We start from the raw sequence: 25117 nt of genomic DNA, 5'->3' as shown, positions 1-25117 counted from the left end.
CACGACAGGCACACATTACGACAACGCCAACCTTCCATGCAACGCCGCACCGAAGCTCGGCTATAAAAGCTCACGTTACAAAGTCACAAACAGAGAACGCTACATTTGGTGGTGTTACAGGAAAGTATATTAACCAACGTCTTCGTAAAAAAACTTACCGATTGCCAACAGCCTCTGTAGCGTTCTGCACAAAATCCTTTGCAATAAGTTCCTGTCGTCATGCCATTTAAGTACAGATGAATAATAAAACACAACAAGTAGGCATATGCTAAGTTAGTCTTTCGTGTCTTCGTTTGCCATTACATTGTTACAATTATCATCATGCCATAGTCAATATAGCCTATATGTTCTAACTGTTTACATAATGGGTAACATGCTTCACATAAGCCTTATTTAGGTTAATAGTGGCGATTTTTTTTTAGCTGCGCAGACAGGACCCGTCATGTAAGGCGTACAAATAGTCACTATAGTAACCGGTATAAACTGTTTTCGGAATGGCTACGTGAGCTCTGCTGCGGCAGAGCCATGGCTCTGTGCTGTGGTTGCGCTTAATAAATTCCGCCGTGGGACGGCTCATGCTCACATTTATCATTTTTAGATATTGAGTGATCATATCGCCCCATACAATACAACACCAATAACGTGTGTGCGCAGTGTAATAACTGATGCTGGCTGGCATTCGGGAGCTTTAAAAATAGTGTTTTTTATTAATTTTTTTAACCGGGGGCAGAAAATTTTAACCGGTCAATGTTGATTCGGTCAACCACTGGTTAAACGGCTACCGGTTAACTTCCCTAGGTTGGAGTGCGTGATTAAGGCCTATTGAAATCGGTGCATTGAAATGGTTTGTGGCCAGATCTGCTATTGGCTTGCTGTCTGAATTGGGCATTTGTGGTCGAAGTCTAAGGCAGGTGGTTAGTAACATGTCCTTGGCAGCAGAACGAGCAAGCGAATGGTTGTGGGTAAGGAGAAGTTACCCTTCCTGGGGCGCAAGCTAAAGTAAGCTAACCGGCTCATTTGTTTTGTGTTTTTGATGGACTGTGCCTAGGTTGGTTAAGGGTATTTGGATGTTTATTGTGGTAATATGGTGACAACATGGGGCGTAAGCTAACTGGCTAATTTGTTTTGTGTTTGTGATGGGCTGTGCCTAGGTTGATGGTGGTTGGCTAGGGTTTTTATGGTTATGGTTCAGTCCGCATCAATGTGACGGACCGACCTAGCCAACCTAGACCATGCCTAGGTTGGTTAAGGGCATTTGGATGTTTATTGTGGTAATATGGTGGCAACATAGGGCGTAAACTAACTGGGTAATCTGTTCTGTGTTTGTGATGGGGCGTAAGCTAACTAGCTAAGCTAACTGGCTAATTTGTTTTGTGTTTGTGATAGGCTGTGCCTAGGTTGATGGTGGTTGGCTAGGGTTTTTATGGTTATGGTTCAGTCCACATCAACGGGACGGACCAACCTAACCAACCTAGACCATGCCTAGGCTGGTTAAGAGTATTTTGAGTATTGGATATTTCAATGTGGTAATATGGTGGCAGCATGGAGGGGAGTGTCTCCAGGACACTGCCCTTGCGGTGTCGTGGGCCTAACTTAACGAAACATCGGTGAATGAGGGTGCCCACTTGATAACCCCAATGACATGCAGCATACTATATACTGCTGTTGGATGGACCATTTGTCTTGTGTTTGTGACCATTTGTTGGCAGATTTGTGGGTAGTGTGCTTTTTTAAGTTAATTTGAGTAGGGGCTTCTGAATGTGTTTTTACCTTGGATTTTGGCACAAGGGATTTAAACATCTAATCCTGTGTATTAATGTAATGTAAGTTTTGGTAACTTATTTAATACTTGAACACCTTATGGTACTTTGAATCATCTTACTTAGTGGTAAGGGGATTGCCTTGCAAATGTTTTTATATTCATTCTGGGTGCAATTTAAGTTATATTTAAGTGACAGAATTAAGGTATGACTTCAGTTTAGCTGTCGTTATAACATGTAAAGTTAAGCGTGCCAACCCCACAGGCTGGCAGCTCGACTGTGACTTCGTTCGTGACACTCCTATTAGTAAACTATAAAAAGCTAAAAATAGAAATGGAATGGTCACTTAAATCCAACGTACACACAGATAACTCACACCAACCTTATTTTGGGCCTTTCATTCACATTTGCGCAAACATTTCATAGGTCTATAAGCCCTTTTCGCTGCCTACGCTGATGTATTCCAAGTGGTCTGCTTTAGGGGCGGGGACGTAGTAATTGAAACACTATGCCTGTGTAATGTAATCGCTCTCAGGGACGCCCTCTGTCCGCTGGTTGGTTCGGCTACGTTCAGATCAAGCTATGCCAAACGGAGAACTGTAGGGAAATGTAATTGAGTGAAAGTAAGTAGACAGGCAGAGCCAGGCTAAGTCTGCACAGCTTCTGTGTAACTTAATTAGCGTTGCTGTTTCTACCAAGTGAAGTCCCAGAAAGTAAAACACTCATATAACCCTCTCTAGCCTGGCCTTGCCGTACTTCCGCTCGATTTGCATCTCCCTCCACGACGTCTGGGATTCCAGCCATTGGCCTCGCTTGCAACGGAGAGTTTGACTCCGAGCCAATCAGCGAGCAACGGGAGTTGTGAGAGACGAATCAGCGAATCAGCGGGAGTTGTGAGAGACGTCGAGATTCTGCACTGTGTTTGAATTGTAGTCCTAAGTCCTCAAGGAGTTGGCAATGGCATAAGTTAATGAATCAATTCAGTTCGTGCTGGCTACGCTTCCAAATATTCAGGAATTGAAGTCCGAACAAAAGGAGTGTTTAACACATTTTATTTCGGGCAAAGATGTCGTGGCCCTACTCCCTGCGGGATTTGGGAAATGTTAGATTTGTATCGCGCAGTAGCCTCGATATTAAATTACAGCATGTGCGGAGCAACAACAGCGTTGCTCGGGGAGCAGTGAGGGGTTAGGTGCCTTGCTCAAGGGCACTTCAGCCGTGCCTACTGGTCGGACTTCGAACCAGCAGCCCTCCGGTTACCCGAAGCGCTAACCAGTAGGCCACGGCTGCCCCTGTTTTTAGTCCACATGGTTAGGGTAACGTTACTGCAACCAAATAGTAACGTTCTTTAAAGGTTGCCCCTAGGTTATTTAATTTCAATGGTTAAGGGAACGTTACTATAACCAAATGGTAACATTCTCTGAAGGTTGCCCTGAGGTTTTTTTATTTACATGGTTGGGGGAACGTTACTACAACCAAATAGTAACGTTTCCCTGAGGCTTGTTATTTACATGGTTAGGGGAATGTTACTGCAACCAAATAGTAACGTTCTCTAAAGGTTGCCCCTAGGTTATCATAAAATGAATGTTATAAAAACATTAGGAGAACATTCTACAAACCAAAACAAATAACCAAAAAAACATAGTATTTTCGTCAGAAAAACGTTCCAGGCAATCCATAGGACAACCAAGAAACCAAGAAAAAATGTTAATTGAGGTTAACTAAGGTTAGTAAGACCAAAATCACACTGATCATCTTGAAATTCTTATTAAAGGAGAATTCCGGTGTGATATTGACCTAAAGTGTGTTGAAACATTATACCGAGTGTGATACTTGGTAGCGCCAGATTTCTAAGTGCAGGGGAAAAGCCGAGATGAGGTATGAAATAAAAGTTCACACTCAGTATATTGTTTCAACACACTCTAGGTCAATACCACACCGGAATTCTCCTTTAATAAGAATTTCAAGATGATCAGTGTGATTTTGGTCTTACTAACCTTAGTTAACCTCAATTTAAAAAATTAACAAACAGCTAAAAACACTGCAACTTCCATCGCAATTTTTTTATAAAAGTTGTTGTGAAATCAGGCTTGTTAGGTCGCAACAATCTCAAAAAATCCTCGCAAAATCCAGGAGGGACTGAATGCATTTCACCAGACAAATATTCCATCTTCTCCCCTATTCAAAGTGTAGAATATACATCTATTTCACACTGACAATTTAATTACTCCCTTGTTCATACATATGTGAGCCATTTGCCTAGATATTAAAACATCTGATCGGAACATCATTATTACGATATCCGGAACTTTTTCGCAGGTCAGAACAAAGTGTTCATGACAGCACCACCAAAGGGAAAAAATGGAAATCCAGGAAATAGATTCAGGCATGCTAATAAGGTGTTGTAAAACAATCAGTGCAGGGTAGTTCTACGCCACCATATATACCTTCAATGCAAGCGAATAATGGTGAAAGTTAGAAATAAAAAGGCAGGAAAAACAATTCCAGAATATGGATTCAATTGTTTCTGAAAAATTCACAGCAAAACAGATGCATGCTGTCACCTGCAGTTTCCACACGTGTTTTTATGCATAACTTCCACTTTTCCCTCATTAAAGTTTCCAGAATGCATATGCATGATGAGTAAGTAAGACAAATTACTCATTTGGCATTCTGCACTCCTGTGGCATACAGTGTCATGCACTAGGCAACAATTGCATTTAAAAAGCGTGCTAACAAATTGAACTAGTTTTAGGAATTATTTTCTTTACTGTTGAAACTGTATGACCCATAAAAGTTCATTCGAGCTTAAAAATAATGTTAATTGCCATTGCACACATATCATACACATGCACCAATGATTTTGTTCTAATTTGTTGTACAATTAATTTTATTATGCCATTAGGTGAATAAATGTTGTTGCACTTACCAATTACTTCAACGGTGTGCTTTATAATCTTTAAATCTGTACCAATAAGCAGTTCTGCTTCATAATCTCCATTGTCATCTTTGGTTAGTTTTACAATGGTTACATCGCCAGTTTTTATGTCTAACTTGGTCCGTCCTTTGAATGTTAAATATTCAATGGGATCTGCTCTGTCCCACTCCACCATCTTGTTGCCTTTGTGCTTCCATAGAATTTCATCTATATGTCCTTTCACCCCGGGCTGTAGTGTTACATTTCCATTAGTGGCTGCACGGATGGTGTTTGAGGACCCACCTTGAAAGAAAGGGCATAAGATACTAATTGAGGCTCCTACATCCATTATGAGTGTTTTATGAGTGATTACATTTTATTGTAAGACAACAACAACACAACAAGCAAAAAACAAGCAAACATTTCCTCAGCTGCCAATGACATTTTCTAGGTTGGACAATAAGTCCCTACTATTACAAAATTATTACAAATCTGAAATAACAAATCTGTGATCTGACACTCTAATCAATCTAAATATTTGCTATGTGAGTAGGTCATTTATCAGCATTGCATCAGCTTTGTTATGTGTGATCAGCTAGTCTTTGCCATTTAAAACAAGCACTGACCTTTATAGTATCACACAAGCTGATATCTTGATAGGGGAGCGTACCTATGTTCCCCGGGTCCTATGTTCCCCCATTTGTATGGGACCGGGGAACATAGGACCCTTTTTGTAGAAAAGGGTCCTATGTTCCCCGCCTTGTATCTGACCACGGAAATTGCATGGGATATGCTTGCGAGTGCACATTTCGTTTCGGTAGCAAAGTGTATTTTTCTGTCAATGTTGCTTGCCGTAGCACACCAGGTAGACCTACACATACGCGCACGGTGCAATATTGACACAAGCCAGAAGGGCGATTTTCCTAACTTTCACGTTGAGTATAGCGGAGTAAAAGAATAGATGAAGAACATTTTTTATAACATAGGCCTACAATGGTTTAACTTGTGTAGTGCTTACTGAATATAACGAGTTCAAAGTTAACATTCTAGGTAACTTCGCATTGTCCGCTTCAGCACTAAATTGAGGACAGCAACACACACTGCACCTCTCACAGAAGAAACGCGCTACAACTACGTGCCTTTTTAAGTTGATATTTAATTGGTTTGTTTTGTTCATTTTTCCATTCGCTGGCATCGCTGCAGGGGACTGCGCTGTTCAAGCCCCTTTGGTCTGACTCGTCAATAATCCAAAAATGTCCCTTTGGGTCTACAGCCCAGTATAGTTTGATATCTCTTTGTTCCATTAAAATTAATCCCATTCTTCCGACAGCTCAACCAAAGGCTATTTTAGATCACCTCCTTCACCTCTTGTACAGTAAGAATCAACAATGACATGCCAAGTGCAAAGACAATGACAAGCTTGGGACTGAAGCCATGCAGACTCGGCTAGATTTAAACACAGCAGGCCGTTGCAGCAAGACAGTGAGCCAATCCTAAAATCATAGGAAAACCGGTGGGGCTGTGTCATTAGGCTGATTGCCACTGACACCAGCTACTGTTACATACAAGACTTAAGTGTCTCAATTAAATCAATTAAACGTGACTATATCGCGACTGGGCTCCCGCGACTGCGCCTCTGTGCAAAGAACTTCAGTTCATGGGCTCTTCTTCCTTCCCTCATCACAAAGTGTTTTCCACCAAAAGCTGTCAGCGGTCCGCACGTCTGTTGTAACTGTGTTGACCGAAGGGATTGTGTGTTTCTGGTTAAATAAAACGGATATATGTGAGTGTGTGTATATGTGAATATTTTCCTTATTTATTGATGTCATAAGCATGCTTTATAGGTAGCCTAAGTTGAGTTTATGCTAACATAGCCTAGCATTATTAACTTAAACTCGTCTCTCTTAGCATCTGTTGAACCTTCTTTTCATCTTCTGAAATTATTGATGCGCATTAAACCGCATATAAGTCAAGCAGCTATTTCAAGCAGCTACTGTTACAATTAAATCAATTAAACGTGACTATATCACACTGGGCTCCGCACTGTGCCTCTGTGCAAAGAACTTCAGTTTGCGGCGCCCCCTCTCCTTCCCTCATCACAAAGTGTGGGCACGGAGCAACAACAACCCGCACCTTGCCGTGCGGCTGCAGTCTACTTGGAAGCAGCGGGGAACATAGGACCCTTTTTTCAAAAAAGGACCCGGGGAACATAGGGATGACCCCCTTGATAGTTCTCTATGCAGTGATGCAAAAGGGGAATACATTGGTGTAGTGTTGGTGTGAATAAAGAAGACTCTCCATATTATGTGGGTGGGTGATCATTATTTGTCTGTCTTAGACTTTTATTTTACATCAAACAAAAAACTGTACTGACCACCTATATTGCAGTATTTCTTTGCCAACTTCCCAACCCAGATACCAGTAGACTCCAGACGCCTTCAAACTGGCAAATCCGTGTAACTGTCACCTCTGTTTTACTGTCGTGATGGAGACATTGACCCGGATCAGACACCAGGGGGCGGGAAGCACAGTCACAACTGATACGGCCAGCCGTCGTGAAACGGAAGCGCGCATTTTTAGTTCTACGATTTCGTCGTACTGCCTTACCGCCGCCAGAGCTGAGTTAGACATTAACGGAAGCGGTTGGTGAACACGAGAGCTAGTGAAAAGAAGAGTTCGTTTGATTTGTTTCAGGTAAGCCTATTTGCTTCAACTATATTAGAATGAAATACATTATTTTTGCTTTCATATAATGTTAATGGCTCCTTTTGACGTTTACGCTACTTTAAACTGGTCTTGGAAAATTAGCTAACGTTAGCTTTTGGGGTAAGCAAGGGTTAATGAAATGTTCATTTTATCCATGTATAAATTAATTTAGAAACACTTTTTATCCGAAGCGACTTAATTTGGTCAATTTACTTGTTACTTCTAAGGGCTAGTCTCCCTTAGAGCAACTTAGGCTGAGATTTTAACCCACAATGTCCAGGCTAGCATGCTTAACCGCTACCGCATCCTCTGTAAGCCAGAAAATAATTGAGATGTGTTCTATGTAGTGAGATACGTGTTTGTATGTTAAAATAATGATTTTATACAGTTAGGCGTGTATCCAAGTATCAAATGAATCATGCCTTCTCCCTCCGCCCCGTCTCTTCAGCCCCAGGACCGAGGCGTTCAGGTGGCGTGACTGGCGTGCCCTGTCTGCAATCCTGCCTTTCAGTAAGGTAAGTGTAAGTCTTGTAGCACTGTTTAGCCTATGTTTCTGACATTTAAAACTCAAAAAACCCAAATATATTTCATAAAGGTGTTATCAGGGATTAAAATTCTCGTTCGTACGACGGACAATCGTCATTTGGAAATTCGAGTCCCCGGTGGTGCACTCGTAATCAAAGATAACGGTCTCTCTAAAAGCTGAATGTGGAACGCTGGACACGTGCTCCACTCTAGAATCTTTCACCCTCAGCGTGCGCCATCTTGACTACATAGCGGGAGGGAGCATTTTCAAACTCGTGGTAATCGTGGTTGAGAACTGAAGCAGCAGCAATGGAAACACACAGAGTTACAATCTAGTTATAACATTTACTACAGAGTTACAATCTAGTTATAACATTTAAACAGTGACAGATTCTTTGTGGTGCTGCAGCGATTAGTCGACTTATTCGACATAATCCACCATGAAAATTTACAGAGCCGTATATAGAGTTCCGACAACTGAAATCATAGGCGCCATCTTTAAGACACAAGTTCGATCATTGTAAAACTTTGTATTACGTCTGCCAATGGAACTAATTGGGATGTTGCAACTAATCACTCGTTATCATAAACTGTTTGTGAATCTGAATGTTAAAAGGTTTCTCATATTTAGGTATAAACGTTTTTTACAAATATGTCACGTTTAATGTTTCGAGAAGGCAGATAAGTATGCCTACATCGCCTAATCAGTGGAGCCGCGTTTACCTTACCTTCTCCTTCTCCGATAGACATTGGCTAAAAATGTCAACTTCTTGGTGTTATTTTAAGTGCACAAACGAACATGATGCCACCTGTGATATCGACAATCAAGGTGCGCGTAAAGGGACAGCGTCCTCAACACAGAAGGAGATCATATATTGATGTGGCGTGCAGAACGCATCTCAGATCGTGGCATAACTCACAAAACAGAACACACTTACCATAAGCATATGTAGTTAAGTAAGGTGATACATGTCAATAACACAGTACGGTGAGTTATGTCCATAGTCAACTACAGTGTGTTCTATAGCCTAATGGAAATGCTGTAGGCTACGTATGCTTAGATTTAATACATGTTTTTGAAAACTTTACTTAATGAGTTTCTAACAAAAGTAGGCTGATACATATTTTATATTTTGGCCCTTCAGATGAGTTCAAAATAAAATGGGCAAAAAAAATAACAAACACTTTTTTATTTTTTTTATTAGTGGTTTAGATTATTCAACAAGTCGACAAATTAGTCAGAAAAAAAAACTTTTGAGGCCTTTTGTTTGGGCAGCCTTATTTTTCGTTCTTTTGTATTTTCATTATTATATTTTTGTAAATAAATACCTCTGAATCTATGCTATGTAGTTACTTTCCACTTTTGCCATCTCCTATCTTTTGTTCATGTTCTACAAACCCCTAGACTGGGACATGACAAAATTGGGGACTCGATCCGGTCCTTTGTTCCCAGTTGTTCAATCAATTTGGGGCTCACCCTTTTTTTCCCCCTTTTTTTAAAAAAAAGTCTTTAAGGAAACACGCTGTAATCAAGAAGCTCTGGTGAGTTAGACTTTTGATTGTTTTTTTATTTGGGTGGTGGTTTCTGAAAGCAACTCTGGGGGGAGGTTCCTTGTGGACCTTCAATTGGTACATTTTTGAAGATATGCCAGGTGTTAGTTTTGGGGTAGGTAAGTAGGGACCAGAGTTTCATGCCCAAGCACGTGGGTAGGTTACAGCGTTGCAGTTTTTGGGGTTTTTTGGAGATGGCATTTTTGTTAGTTGCAAGGCTGCGTTTTGTGTTAACAGAGGTTGTCTCTCCTCCCTCCATCACTCTGCCTTGTGTATGATGAAATGATGGACGCCACAACGGACTTTAACTTTTACGGTTTCATTGCTGGGATGTAAGACAAAATAAACAAAAATCAAACAGGGAGCTAACCAGTCACGTCTAGGACTGAGCACCAAAACACGATTCTAGTATGGCACCGGTGCCGACGCAAACGGTAGTAACCACACCAAATGACAACGTGGATTTTGGTGCCTCATTTTTGTTTTTTTTCCAACACTGTCCACATAGATTGGTGGACAGTGTTTGAAGTAGTTTCAAGTAGTTTACTTGAAAGCAATATCACAAGCTCTAGCAGTCACTACGCAAAAGGCAATGAAACATTAACAGTATAGCCTACTTTAGATGATAACCTTGCTAATGCGCTAACTGGCATCTATCTGAGATGTTATCAGCAAAGTTGTAATGTGAAAACTTGTTTCACGGTGTGTTCCGAACAACATAATGACATGACGACGTTAACCTTTCATGTGCATGAGGCCCATATAGCATCACAATGAATAGCAGGGATTTTGTAAAAAATAAGCTGACCCGCTCCACAACATCTATAATGTATTAGTATTTAGAATATTTTTTCCTTTGTCATAACTGTATTATAGGGCTGCACGATTATGGCCAAAATGATAATCACGATTATTTTGATCAATATTGAGATCACGGTTATTTATCACGATTATTAATTAATTTTAGTGACAAACATATTTTTTCCCTAAACATATTGGACTTGCTATCTGGCTCACCCAAATTCTTCCCCTCACATTTACTCCCCTAAATTACTGCAAATATAGATTTGACTGCGATTTCCAAACTTCCAAACAACTTCCAAACAAATGTTTTGTGCATGCTACTTTGTTAATATTTGGGAAAACGTTAACAGCCCACCGGGAATCCTCCCAACGCTCACCATTAGCCACTTAAGCTCTGCTTCTTGTTCATGAGTTTACTGTAATCGTTTAGTCCAGGGGTGTCCAAACTTTTTGACTGAAGGGCCACATTGGGTTTTGAAAATTGGCCAACGGGCCACACACAAATAATAATAATAATAATAATAATAATAATAATAATAATAATAATAATGTTTTGTATTATTTAAGTGACAAAATAATTTTGTTGTAGAAAAATAATTTCTTAAGAAATACTGTTAATTTAATGCTGTTTAATTCATTTATAAATGGTGCACTGTCATTTTAAGACTCTTTGCCAGCTCCACTCAAATAGCCTATGGCTAGTGCTGTGCCTATGGCTGTGCCCTCTCACGGTTTATAAATGGTCAGTAGTGGGAACTACTGTTGCCATCGCCCTCTCTTCCAGCTCAAATCGTCCCCAATTAAATGGACTAGCATAGCGTGGTTAGATCTGCTGCAATGGAGATACTATGTATCTCGATGTGACAAGCTGTTTTGACATTGACATTGTAAACGTTATCTAAGAAGAGTGTAAAGCAGTTTGTAGTAGCCTAAAGTTAACCACAACGTCGTCTATCGCTGGAAAAAAAATAGCGAAATGGCCTATGATAAACTAATAAATGCTTTCGGGCGGGGCGGATTAAAGTGCATGGCTGGCGCGCAGTTTGACACCCCTGGTTTAGTCATTCGTTGATATGTAAAACACTGACATGTAGGCTACATTTTTCATTATTGTTCACTTTCGTTTCAGTAGGCTGTGTCTTGAAACGCATATGCATTGTAGGTTGCACATGTAGCTTATAAAATTCACGGATCCCGTCGTTAGCTCAACTCTTATTACAGTAGGCTATAGGCTATCGGAGGAAGCAAACAAGGACTAAAAGTTAACGGATAAAAAAAAAGGCATGTGTGGTTTACGTCATGTGATGTGTTTCACGGTATGAGTTGAGAGCCCTGCTTTTGCTTATATTTTTGGTTAACTTAACTTGCCTGAAATCAGAAATATTTTCGAACAATGGATGATCCGCCTCGAGGGACAAGCTCTTGGCCTTCTGCTGTGCCACATTTAATTTTTGATCGAAATTCGTTTATTGTATAGTCTAACTAGCCTACTAATAGTTAACATAATGTCACTAGTCCACAGTGCATCAGGCTGAACAGTGCAGGAACAGCTGTCATTGGTAGGCTGCATGCAGGCACATGGTCAGACAGGTTTAAGGGCTTTGATTTGTTTTGTAGCCGAGCGTTCTATGGGTTGCCAGGTTGGTTCTATGGGTAGAGCACGCATTTGAAATATCGCTCGATCACGCAAATTTGATCGTGGGAAGCCAAAATCGTGATCGTGATTAAAATTCGATTAATTGTGCAGCCCTACTGTATTACAATTTACATATTAATTTGTCACTTGTAATATATACTTTGTGAGGATGCAGCCCATTTGAAAATCACTTAAAATCCAGCAACCAATTACAACAGCTTATCCAGTATGGCCTGATCTTTATTCATGTCAATACTGACTTCCAGTTCTGTCCATCTCCTGACATTAAAGCGTAACTCTTTTTAAGTATATTTTTGGGCTTTTTTGCCTTTATTTATATAGGATAGTAGAGAGAGACAGGAAGTAAGTGGGAGAGAGAGATGGGGTGGGATCGGGAAATGACCACAGGCCGGATTCGACCCCCCCCCCCCTTAAAGCATAACTCTAGCGAAAATTGACTCCAGGGTCTTTTTCTGCGTTAGCTAATCCACTGTTTGCTATTTGGGGCTATAGTGTATACCGGGGCAAGCTCTGTAGTGGTTGATCAATGAAAAATACTGTCTCTATGTCTTATTTGATGTGTTTTTAAGTAAGGGATAATTACCGGCGGATAATACATTATACCGCTTATTACAGGGCTACTTGCCAAAACAAGAAAAAAACTTGCCACGATGAGTCTTCAACAATGTTTTTACTACCGTTTTGTGGCTTCCGCTGATAAAATAAATAGTTTGCCACACAGATGGAACAGACAGTGTCAAGTGTTGCGTGGCAACGTCTTACTAGCTGAATCAAAAGCGCATAACCCGTTGCCATTGACTGCGGTCATTATATACTTTGTGCAGCGTTTATTATATAGACTTAACAGACCTCCGAATGTTGGGAAGGCTCATTCATGTGAATGGAACTTTCTACAGCACTCTGAAGAGCTGTGTGATGATGCAGAAAAACTTCCGGGGGTCAATTTTTGCCAGAGTTATACTTCAATGCTCTTCTCAAATCAACACAACTCCATCTCAATGTAAATGGCCATTGCCAACCTTCGGTTAACACAGACATGTCAACAAGGGCCTTAATATTTAAAGACATGTCAACAAGGCCCTTAATATTTAAAAATATATAAATATTATTATTAAAAATGCAATGTCATGTATGCTGATCAAGTGTTGCATGTTCTGTCTAAACAGGAGCTGTAAGGAAGAACCATGCTGCTGGTAGTGCTGCGGACTCAGATGTGGACTCGTTTGCCATAAGGTGGTTCAACCTAGCCAGTGACCGGGGCGGTGGTAGGAAAGAACAGGAAAAAAACAGGCAGGAAGCACTACGAGAGGCTTCACACGACCTAGTTCCCAGAGTTTTGGTAAGGGTTTAAAGTATAAGTATTGAGTACATCAGCCAATGTCTGTTGCTGGAACTCAATGTAGTACTGTGTCTTGTGTATTCTCACTGGATTTGGATGTTAAAATTGTTTGGGTTTTTTTTGCCTAAATTGATAGAAAAGGGATAGACATTCCACTTCATCTTCAAATTTGTACCCTCCATTTTCACATTTTTATGACATCATTTAAGCGGAGCTTAATTTACACTATAGGCCCACTACAAGGACCTAAACCATGCTGGATTTGGATATATATATATTTATTTATTTATTTATTTTTGCTTAAATTGTTTGAACAGGGATAGAAATAGACATTCCACTTTGTCTTCTAATTTGTACCCTCCATTTTCACATTTTTCAAATGTTCTTGTTCCAAGACTAAGACTTGTCATCTTTCTCAAACAAGATTTTTACATTTCCAATCTAGTGGAAGCATTACACACTGCATCACAAATCATTCATTCTCAAATTCAACTCACCTCAAATCATTAACTTTGATAATCTTGATTATCTTGATAATGTTGAGTCATGTCATTTTTGTACAGGAAGCATTAGCCAAGGATTGTCATGTGTGCTGATTGCCTTTTTTGTCTCAACAGGGGCAGTTAAGGACAAGATCAACCCACCACCCAGTGCATGCTACATATGTGTGTGTAATAAATTGAGAGGGAAAGTGTGTGTGATAACTGAAATGTAATAAAATAAGTAAAATTTTGAATTTGTGCTTCTTTTCTGAAATACATTAGTACAAGGTTTTGATTTTTAGATAAATTATCAACATCTTGGAATAAATGAACACTCAATATACACGATCAAACTACTGGCTACTGAGTTCAACAAGGGGTATTGGATGTTACTGTTTAAAAAGCTTTATTAGTAATCCTTTATACATTTGACAATCTTAACTTTTTAAAGCTTGAAATTCTGAACAAATACTGTAACTCTGTAAAATGAGCTGGTCCGCATTTGGCCCAAATTGTCATGAGCTCTCTCTCTGCCTGGTAACACGCGCTGATTAAAGTCTGATGACCTCCACCTGTTCCTGCTCTGCTCTGCCTCACCCTCGTTTACCTACCAGCTGCACTGCATTCACCACTCATCATGCCCGGTATATAAAGCCTTGCTTTTCAGTCCACACTTGTCAGATCGTCTGCAAACCCGCACCAGTTACCTGCCTGTTTTGGAAAACGCCTCTGACTCTTTGCCTGTGATCACGGACCCGCTCGACTACTTCTGTGTTCTCCAGCCCGGTAATCTTGACCTGCCTTCCGTCCCTCTTCTCACGAATACCGCCTAGTCCTTGACTGTACTGCTGCTTCGTTTCAATTGCTGTTGTGTGTGTGTTTCCCCAGGACTTCCCGGATCATCCAGCTCCTGCCATGGCTGTTCGGCTACTGGGGAACACACACACACGCAGACTCTTGGAACTCCTGTACCCCCCCCCCGGACCCCCCGAAACCCCCTTAACCCCCAACCCTTACATAAACTTTTTGAGCGTGGCGCTTTTGTGGTCCTCGTCCTGTTTGGTGTCTGACAGTGCGATCTGACCAAACATGGACCCAGCGCCGCGGTCGAACCAGCATGGAAACCGACGAACCAGAACCACCCACCGCCATGCAACGCCTGGAAGAGACAGAGAGAGAGGTAAACCGCAACACTGCTGACATTGCCTCCCTACTTCAAGCCGGCTACCAACAGCGTCAGCAGTTCCAACAGCAACAACTTGCAATGATCATTCAACTTCTCACCAACCTTTCTCCTCTGCCTGCTCCCACCGGCCCAGCCCCAGCCAGCCTGCTCACCGGCCCAGCACCCGAGTCTCCTGCCCAGTCCACTGCTGCGTGGCTGCGGAGCCCCAGAACCCAGGATCGGCAATCCAGAGCGGTTCAGCGGCGACCCAACCCAGGTACGGGCGTTCCTGACGAGCTGCCGTGTCCAGTTTACCCTGCAACCCAGGACTTTTGCCACTGAAGGGGCGAGGGTCGGTTACGTGATCACTCACCTGGCCGGGCGAGCTCGACTCTGGGGAACGGCGGAGTTCGGCGCCAGACCCCAGCATGTGCAACCGTCAACCTATTCGCAGAGGAGATGCTCAAGGTATTGATTTGGAATCCACAACAGCCGAGGCATCTCGGACCCTGATGAGTATTCGCCAAGGCAGAAGGACTGTTGCGGATTACTCCATTGACTTTTCGAACTGTGGCAAGTCGGAGCTCCTGGAACATGGAAGCATTGGTGGATGCCTTCCTCCACAGCCTGGCCGGACTACATAAGGGACGAGCTGGTTTCCCATGATCAACCCCACTCTTGATGAAGCCATTGCTCTGGCTGTCGCATCGACCGCAGGATCCAGGCCGCCCGTCGTGAGAAGGCGCCAGAGTCCATCCACCAGCACACGGAGTGTCCCAGCTGCCCTTCTGTCCGCACCTGCCACACCATCTAGCCAGCCGGACCAGTCTGAACCGATGGAGATCGGCGCGCCTCCTAACCCCTGCAGCGCCAGCGACGCATCACCTCAACTTGTGCCTGTACTGTGGTGGTGATGGTCATCGAAGTCGCCACCTGTCCAGCAAAGCCGGAGCTCACCAGATGTAGGAGGAATCCGGATGAGCTCAATGAACATTCAGCCCTCCATCAGCCGTAAACCCCTCATCCAAGTCTGTCTTCACCTGTCTGATTCCACCCACACCCTGGCAGCCCTGGTGGACTCTGGCGCCAGAAGCAAACATTATTGACACAGGACTTGCTTTCGTCAGCTGGGCTTGGAAAGCCATCGCTTGTCCACTCCTGTTCCAGCCCGGGCCCTGGACGGTCACGTAATTGGCACAGTTACCAGCATCACAGCCCCCATCTCAATGATGGTGTCAGGAAACCACCGAGAGACCATCCGCTTCCACCTGCTCAGCTCTCCAGGCCAACCCCTAATCCGGGGCTACCCTTGGCTCCGTCTCCACAATCCTCACCTCGATTGGGCCTCCGGAACTGTGAAAGAGTGGGGAAATGCCTGCCACCTGACCTGTTTGCGTGCTGCCTCGCTGCCCCCCGGCTCAGTACCCCCCAGCACTGCCCCCGACATTTCTAATGTCCCTGAATGTTACCATGGCCTCTGAGAGGTGTTCAACAAGACCAAAGCCACATCTCTGCCCCCACACCCGTCCGTGCGACTGTGCCATTGATCTCCTCCCTGGGACTGCTCCACCCAAAGGTCACCTCTACTCACTATCCCTCCTGAAAGAAAAACTATGGAGGATTACATCAGGGACTCCCTGGCAGCTGGACTCATCCGCCCGTCTTCCCCTCCTGCTGGTGCGGGTTCTTCTTTGTGGGAAAGAAAGATGGTTCTCTTAGCCCCTGCATTGATTATCGAGGTCTGAATGATGTCACAGTGAAGAACCGCTACCCTCTGCCTTTACTCACCTCTGCTTTTGAGTTGCTCCAGGGATCCACTATTTTCACCAAACTGGACCTTAGAAATGCTTACCACCTAGTCCGAGTAAGGGAGGGTGACGAGTGGAAGACTGCATTCAACACCCACACCGGCCATTATGAGTACCTGGTAATGCCATTTGGCCTCACCAACGCCCCAGCGGTATTCCAGGCGCTGGTGAATGATGCGCTGCGGGACATGCTGAATAAATTCGTCTTCGTGTACCTGGACGACATCTTAATTTTCTCCAGAACTCTGTCCGAACACACCCGTCATGTCCAGCTGGTTCTTCGACGGCTCCTGGAGAACTCTCTTTATGTCAAAGCGGAGAAATGCGAGTTCCATGCTCAGACTGTGTCATTCCTGGGATACATCGTAAATTAAGCTGAAGGCAATATCCAGATGGACCCATAAAGGTCACCGGCAGTTACCTCCTGGCCAGTTCCGGGGAATAGGAAGAAGTTGCAGCAATTCCTCGGTTTTGCCAATTTCTACCGGAAATTCATCCGGAACTACAGCTCCGTCGCCGCTCCCCTCACAGCTCTGACCAGCATCAAACACCCCTTTTTCTGGACCCCAGAGGCCAACACAGCCTTTCATACCCTCAAGGCCCGGTTCACCACTGCCCCATCCTCCAGATGCGGATTCAGACCGGCAGTTAGTTGTCGAAGTGGATGCCTCAGGCGTGGGAGTCGGGGCCATACTCTCAACGGGCAGAGGAGGACAACAAGTTGCACCCCTGTGCATTTTTCTCTCGCCGGCTTTCACCTGCAGAGCGCAATTATGATGTTGGAAACCGTTGGCTGTCAAGCTTGCCCTGGAGGAGTGGCGTCACTGGCTGGAGGGTCCACCGTTCGTTCCTGGTCTGGGCCGGATCACAAAACCTCGAATACATCCGCCAATGCCAAAGCGTCTTAACCCCAGACAGTCTCGCTGGGCCTTGTTTTTCACCAGATTCAACTTCACCCTGTCATACCGCCCAGGTTCGGGAACACCAAGCGGATGCTCTCTCCCGTCAGTTTCATAAGGATGGCGCCCCTTCCCAGGAACCTGCATCAATTCTGCCCGATCCCCTGCGTCGTAGCTGCCCTGACCTGGGATATCGAGGGAGGAAATTCAAGAGGCCCTCCGTGACCATCCCAGTCCCAGTGCATGCCCAGGCGGTCGATCTCTTCGTCCCAGAGAATTTGAGGTCCCGGGTCATACAGTGGGGACACAACTCCCGCCTTGCCTGCCACCCGGGCTCCGCCCGCACCTGCCATCTCCTTGCCCAGCGCTTCTGGTGGTCTTCTTTGAGAAGGGATGTCCTGAGAATTCGTCCGTGCCTGCCCCACCTCCAATCAGAACAAGTCCTCCACTTTCGGCCCCGGCTGGTTTACTCCAGCCCTTGCCTGTGCCCTGCGACCCTGGTCCCACGTCTCCTTGGACTTTGTAACTGGCCTCCCACCATCAGGTGGGATGACTGTCATTCTCACTGTGGTTGACGGTTCAGCAAGATGGCACACTTCATTCCCCTCCCTAAACTGCCATCTGCCAGAGAGACTGCCCAGGCTGTTCTTGATCATGTCTTCCGTCTACACGGGCTGCCCAGGGATGTTGTCTCTGACCCGAGGTCCGCAATTCACCTCTACATTCTGGAAGGAGTTCTGCCCGTCTTCTAGGGGCCACAGTGAGTCTCACCTCTGGGTTCCACCCCCAGTCCAATGGTCAATCCGAGCGGGCAAACCAGGAGCTGGAGAAGGCGCTGCGGTGCATGGTTTCTCGCAAACCCCAGGCTTGGGCACAACAACTGATGTGGATAGAGTATGCTCACAACTCCCTCGCCTGCTCTGCCACTGGTATGTCACCTTTCCAGTGTGTGTGTATGGCTACCAGCCCCCCCTGTTCCCCAGCCAGGAAGGAGATGTGTCCTGCCCGTCTGCCCTCGCCTATGCCCGCCGTTGCCGTCGTACCTGGTCACAAGCTTCGTGCCACGCTACTCAAGTCAGCTGTCAGCTATGCCACTGGGGCTAACCGCCGAAGATCGCCCGGCACCCGCCTACCGTGTTGGCCAGAAGGTGTGGCTGTCAGCCAAGGATCTCCCACTGCGGGTGGAATCGCGTAAACTGGCACCTCGATTCCTCGGCCCGTTCCTATCCAGAGGGTCATCAGCCCAACCGCAGTCCGGCTCCAGTTGCCAACCTCCATGAGGGTGCACCCTACTTTCCATGTTTGAAAGTCAAGCCCGGCGCATGAAAGCCCGCTGGTCCCGTGCCGCTTCCTCCTCCTCCTCCTGCGCCCTCGTTGGCGGTGGGCTGGTGTACACCGTTCGGCCGCCCGGTCCAGGCAGGTAGGGGCCTCCAGTATCTCGTCGACTGGGAGGGCTATGGACCTGAGGAGAGAACCTGGGTGCCAGCCAGTCGGATTGTGGACCGGACACTCATCGCCCGACTTCCACCGTCTGCATCCTGATCAACCTGCAATCCGTGGGGGCCGCCCCAGAGGGGTCCCTAACCGTCCTGCCCGCCCGGCTTCCTGTCCTGTGCCTGACCCTGTCTCGGTACCTGTCCGTCTTCTGTCCACGACCCTCCAGCTCCCTCCGAGGGATGAGGATGTTCACTCGGACCGCTCGGAGGAATTCTAGCCCTCCACCGGCTCCCCTCCGCCCTCCCGACGTGGTGTCACTCTTGGGGACTTCTGGGGCCGTCCCTTAGGGGGGGGGGTTCTGTCATGAGCTCTCTCTCTGCCTGGTAACACGCGCTGATTGAAGTCTGATGACCTCCACCTGTTCCTGCTCTGCTCTGCCTCACCCTCGTTTACCTACCAGCTGCACTGCATTCACCACTCATCATGCCCTGTATATAAAGCCTTGCTTTTCAGTCCACACTTGTCAGATCGTCTGCAACCAGCACCAGTTACCTGCCTGTTTTGAAAGCCTCTGACTCTTTGCCTGTGATCCCGGACCCGCTCGACTACTTCTGTGTTCTCCAGCCCGGTAATCTTGACCTGCCTTCCGTCCCTCTTCTCTGAATACCGCCTAGTCCTTGACTGTACTGCTGCTTCGTTTCAATTGCTGTTGTGTGTGTGTGTTTCCCCAGGACTTCCCGGATCATCCAGCTCCTGCCATCGCTGTTCGGCTACTGGGGAACACACACGCAGACTCTTGGAACTCCTGTACCCCGGACCCCTGAAACCCCTTAACCCCCAACCCTTAAATAAACTTTTGAACGTGACGCTTTTGTGGTCCTCGTCCTGTTTGGTGTCTGACACAAATAAGGGCCGCAATCGCCACTATCGAACACTCATCTGCTCCGGATCTGGCCCAGATCATGACGATAATTTGCACATTTGGCCTGGATCCGCCAAATAAAAAACACATCTGGTTCAGAGCCGTCCCAGAGCTGGGCCAGATCATGAAAACGGATGCAGAATGGTATTGGCCCGTTGTCCCAAAAGACACCGGCCCAGGTCCGTTTTGTGGATCCGGCCCAGATCTGAAGGTGGATCTGGGCCGGATCCAGGCCAAATACATTTTGCTATCTGGGAAGCGTCATGTATGTTCTCATCATCTATATATCAGGCTACCTTCTATGCCTCAATATGCCTACAAACTGTATGCCACTGCCCTACAACCCCCCACACACACTCACACACACATACACACAAACACACTTGCTTGAAAGACATTTAACCATATGCCAATGTATGCACACAGTCACTTAAGTAAAACAAAAAGTAAAGTAAAATGATAATCCTTTTTATCATTTTGTTTAGTTGTTGTGTTATTTAGCTGTTTTGAAGCCTTATTCCTGTAAAACAAATTGACAATTAAGAAATATTTTTGAAACTGATCAAATTTCACCTAAACATAGGTATGCACTGCTACGCACTGGTAACATTTTGTTATGCTCTGCTACGCACTGGTAACATCTGAATGCTTCCAGCTAAACCAGCTCGACAGGATATAGTATTTTGCCAGTATGCAAGTCCACAGATGTCAATCACTAAGTTTACTATTTTTATATGTTGATGTGTATAGGGCGAAGCCGTGCAATGTTCCTTAGATAGAAAAAGGCACTTCGAGACATACTGTTTATGTGTGCACTAAATGAAAGTGTATTGTCCAGTATAACACCAAGGCTCTTGACCTGGTTGGAGCAATTAAGGGATGGTGCTGCCATCTATACAAAGGGTGAAAGGTTCCATCTCAGCAAGAGCTGATTTAGAGCCAACACCTAACAGCTCAGTCTTACTGCTACAGTATTCAGCTTCAGTAGGCTATTAATATTTTCGTATGCTGTTAAATACATGCATACATTGGTGGTCCATTTGTGAGAAACACTTAAGACAAGTTGAAAGAACTGACTATGAGCTGCAAACTGACATTTTAAACAAAACGCCCACGCACGACTGAAAGAGGGGATGCAGCGTGACACCACGCATATAGCCTATGTCGTGACTCATGTAGTAGCCTACCAGTGGATCAGCACCGTAACAGTGGATCACCACCGATACGCAACAGACACGCGACGTTCACGGCACGGTGAATCGTGGATTATAATGACAACTGGTAGCGTAGATAATACCTTTGATTGAGCCTAAGTGACGCATATTTGGGTAGACAGTAGCCCTACTTGGCCGATGAGGCACTGAGCCAGGCAGTCAACGTTCTGTACTTTTCCCAAATGCACAGATTGGTATAGTAGTAGTAGCCTACGCCGCTGCTTCAGGGCGAAGAAAAAACATTACGCTGCGCGTCTGGGTCCTGTTTAACCTGGCAATAGCCAGATGAATTTCGCTCCGCCTAGCTCCACTCATCCATCTGGAACCGATCCATTGAAGTGTTGCTTCAGAAGGCTGGGCCTGATCAAAAAATGCTTGCATATGATTGAATAAGACACTTGTCCGTCATCTATTGACGTGCTACTTCAACCACTCACATCGAAGCCAACCCGTGACGCTAATAACAGACTCACAGTCGCTTCTACGCTATGTCACATCTATGAAACTCCCGCCCTGCGTCCTGATTGGCTAAACCATAAAGTTGGTTGGAGAAATCACTCTCAATGGAAGAGGTCCCAGATGGATGTGAGTGAAGCTAGGCGGAGCTAAGCGGAACGATATTCATCTGGCTAGGGTCAGGTTAGATCCTGTTCGCCCTGTCGACTAGCTTTATAATATAATGATATTATCTTTACATTGCTGTACTTCCGCGGCGGGGTCGGCGGACAATATATTATCCCTAGGCAAGGAGACTGACAAAATGCAAATTTGTCATTGCATGACAAAGCCATGGAAGTGCTGATAGATTGGTTAACAAAGCGGTTGACATGACGTTTGATGACTCCACGGGTTGGTAGGAGGGGAGGTTTTTGGCATTTCCACTATAGGACATAATCCCGACATCAAAATATCCTCGAAACCCAGTGGTACCCTAGGCTTATCATGCTAATTTCCTAAACGTTGTGCACTATAAATCATAATACAATTTATGATGACGATTGGATAAAGAATAGGGTGACCAGATGAGATTGGCTGAAATTCGGGACGCTTTTTCGCGGGGTGGGGGGGTTGTAGGTCTACATAGACTATTATAAAAGATAATGAATTTTCAAACCTGTACCAAAACACATTTTTATTCAAACATCAAGTCTGCTTCACAGTCATTGTGAGAAAAAACAAAAACGTAACAATGCAAATCAGACCTTTCAGAATAAGGATAATACCCTAACGCTAATAACAAGCCTTGCCAAAACTATGGGTCATTAAGTAAGAATACAAAATAATTGTTAGCCTAATCTACTTAATCTATACTTAATCTATGTTAAAACTCTCTTCTACACACTTTGCAGAATGCTTTCATCTCGTCGCTTAAGGCTTTGTCAATCCACCGGTACCTCCACCCACTCAACCCGGTACCTGCATAGACGCTTTTGCTTTTTAGCGGCGTGTTGGGGTTCATTCAAGGAATGAATGAAATGAGCTAAAATCAGTGCATTTTCAGCCCTAATTATAGAACGTCAAAAAGAAACAAAGTAGCCGGGCTGCATCCAGACACTTAGCTGCCGTCGGGGGCTGCATGCAGTCGACTCAACCTCTCTACGGACAGTTTTTAATGTTTATCAGAAAATAACTACTGAGTATTCTGATTGAGTTTTCGGGACAATTAGGGCAGGATTCGGGATTCGGGACAACTGCTTGGATATCGGGACTATCCCGAATTTTTCGGGACGTCTGGTCACCCTAATAAAGAACACCCATAGGTGGGCTAATTAAAAGTATGCTACCGGCTGTCGATTTAGAAATGTCAACAGGGTTTTTCTTATGAATGTCAATCAGCTTCAAGTTCACGAACAATACGGACTATAAGAAACACTTGTTAACGTGATAATTAATTACCAATCACATTTCACATGTCAAATAAAGCCAGCTGATATCTGATAAACGGGTCCGTACCACACACAATAAGCGGATCCGTATTGCATATGATAAGCAGATCTGGAACACGTCAGTAACACAGACTATCATACGGAACTGGGCCAGTCTTAGCCCTTATTGGAACCAGATCCGTCAAACGGATCCAGACCAGTTTTGGACCGATGTGCGTTTGGACTCCGGATCAGGTCCATTATGCAGATCCGTGCCGGACGTTGTGGTAGGTGTGGTCCAGTTCCGTCCCAGTGTATGTTTGCTATCTGGGTAGACAGTAGCCCTTCTGTAGGCTACTTTTACGCCGCTGCTTCAGGACGAAGAAAAAACATTTCGCTGCGCGTCGGGTTACATAGGCTAATCCCGACATCAAAATATCCTCGAAACCCAGTGGTAATTTAGGCTTATCATGCTAATTTCCTAAACGTTGTGCACTATAAATCATAATACAATTTATGATGACGATTGGATAAAGAACACCCATAGGTGGGCTAATTAAAAGTATGCTACCGGCTGTCGATTTAGAAATGTCAACAGGGTTTTTCTTATGAATGTCAATCAGCTTCAAGTTCACGAACAATACGGACTATAAGAAACACTTGTTAACATATCAAGCATGGCACTTACCATGAAACAGACTGAAAATAAGACAAAAAACGATCGTCGTCTTCAAAAATCTCGGACTCGTCATGATACTGAGAGCTATGAAAGTGAAAGTGTTGTTCGGGTAGAATTATTATGGGCAGTAGGCTAGGCTTGATTAGATAAGGGCAGTAAACGACCTTTGGCTTTTTTGTGTAGGCTAGGCCTACTTTATTACATTTTTCCCTGAATGCTTAAATACTAATCGTGATTCTTATAGCACAATTTCTAAAACTATTCATTTGTAGGCCTATAGCAAAACCACTCACTGAGTTTGCAAAACTAAAAGCACAAACACTGCTTTGTACTCAGTTTGCATTTTGCATAACTGTACAATCCACTGCACAGCACGCTTTTTGTGGAACTGTAAACACAACTCACTGCTTTAGGCTACACTCAATTTCCAAATGATCAACACACTCCTAGCAAATCTATACACATGTATGGCTATTATTTACACTATTTTGCCAACTCTCTGGCACACTTTCTCATTTGAAAAGCACTATAAATAAGCCACGGGTAATGTACAATGGAGCAGGAAGAGTGAGAAGAGTAAGAATTAGAGGAGGCTGAAGAATAGGACATGGAGGTGAGGAAGTAGGAGGAAGAGGACGCAGAGGTGTAGAAGCGAGAGGGAGAGAATGACAAGGACAAGGAGGTGAAGATAGGAAGAGGACAAGGAGGAGCAAGAGGAGGATGAGGAGGGGAAATAGAAAGGGTAAGAAGAGTAAAAAATAGCCCTTTTACAGGCAAAAAAAACAGTCTACATGTGGGGATATTGACCAGGCATCATGTCAGGCCTGGATATGCAGAATTCCAAAATTCCTGCATTCCAGAATATATTTTCCCTGGTGCCTTGGTCTAGAGGACATTGCATGTGTAGACAAAATTTTGAGAGAGACGACACAATGTAGACTGTTTTTTTCCCCCAGTGAAATTGCTATTTTGTGTTTTGACTTGGAAACACACACTTGTGTTTGTTTTGAGCCTACCTTGTGCACAGAGCCAGATGTGTTTTTATTCCTACCATCAGTGTGTAGTTGGCACATTGTGTGCTTATTATTGTGATGGCTTGTGTTTACTGTTTGATCCGAGAACACCATTTTTACGAAGGTGTGAAGAGTTAAGCAAGGTGTGTTAGCTTTTGCAAGAGAACTACGAGCACTACGCACTTTATCATCTATTCAAAGCACTGAACATTGTAGGGTAAAATAGGGAGGTAAAACAGGATTAAATGTAAAAGGTAAGAAAAAATGAGGAGGCACACATAAAAAAATACAGGCAATTGCAAGTGTGGAAATAACAGACATATGCCATTTCAATTAAAAAGTAAGTAAAAAGCAATTCAAAAAGAAAATGAAAG

The 25117-nt window shown here is 44.4% G+C and overlaps 1 protein-coding gene across 1 annotated transcript in view; it reads right to left on the bottom strand.

Annotated features, from left to right (window-relative positions):
* Positions 1 to 23822, bottom strand: part of LOC125310725 — a 39557-nt gene extending 15735 nt beyond the window's left edge. Inside the window, exons 1-2 of the mRNA XM_048268365.1 lie at positions 23740 to 23822; positions 4690 to 4980 (exon numbers count right to left, since the gene is read on the bottom strand). Coding sequence (XP_048124322.1) covers positions 4690 to 4980; positions 23740 to 23803 — 355 coding nt within the window. The 5' untranslated portion in view covers positions 23804 to 23822. The remainder of the gene's footprint in view (positions 1 to 4689; positions 4981 to 23739) is intronic.
* Positions 23823 to 25117: the final 1295 nt, after the last annotated feature.

Source organism: Alosa alosa, chromosome 17 (genome assembly GCF_017589495.1).
Source record: "Alosa alosa isolate M-15738 ecotype Scorff River chromosome 17, AALO_Geno_1.1, whole genome shotgun sequence".
Classification (NCBI taxonomy): Eukaryota; Metazoa; Chordata; class Actinopteri; order Clupeiformes; family Clupeidae; genus Alosa; species Alosa alosa.
This window is presented reverse-complemented; position numbering and strand designations above follow the sequence as displayed.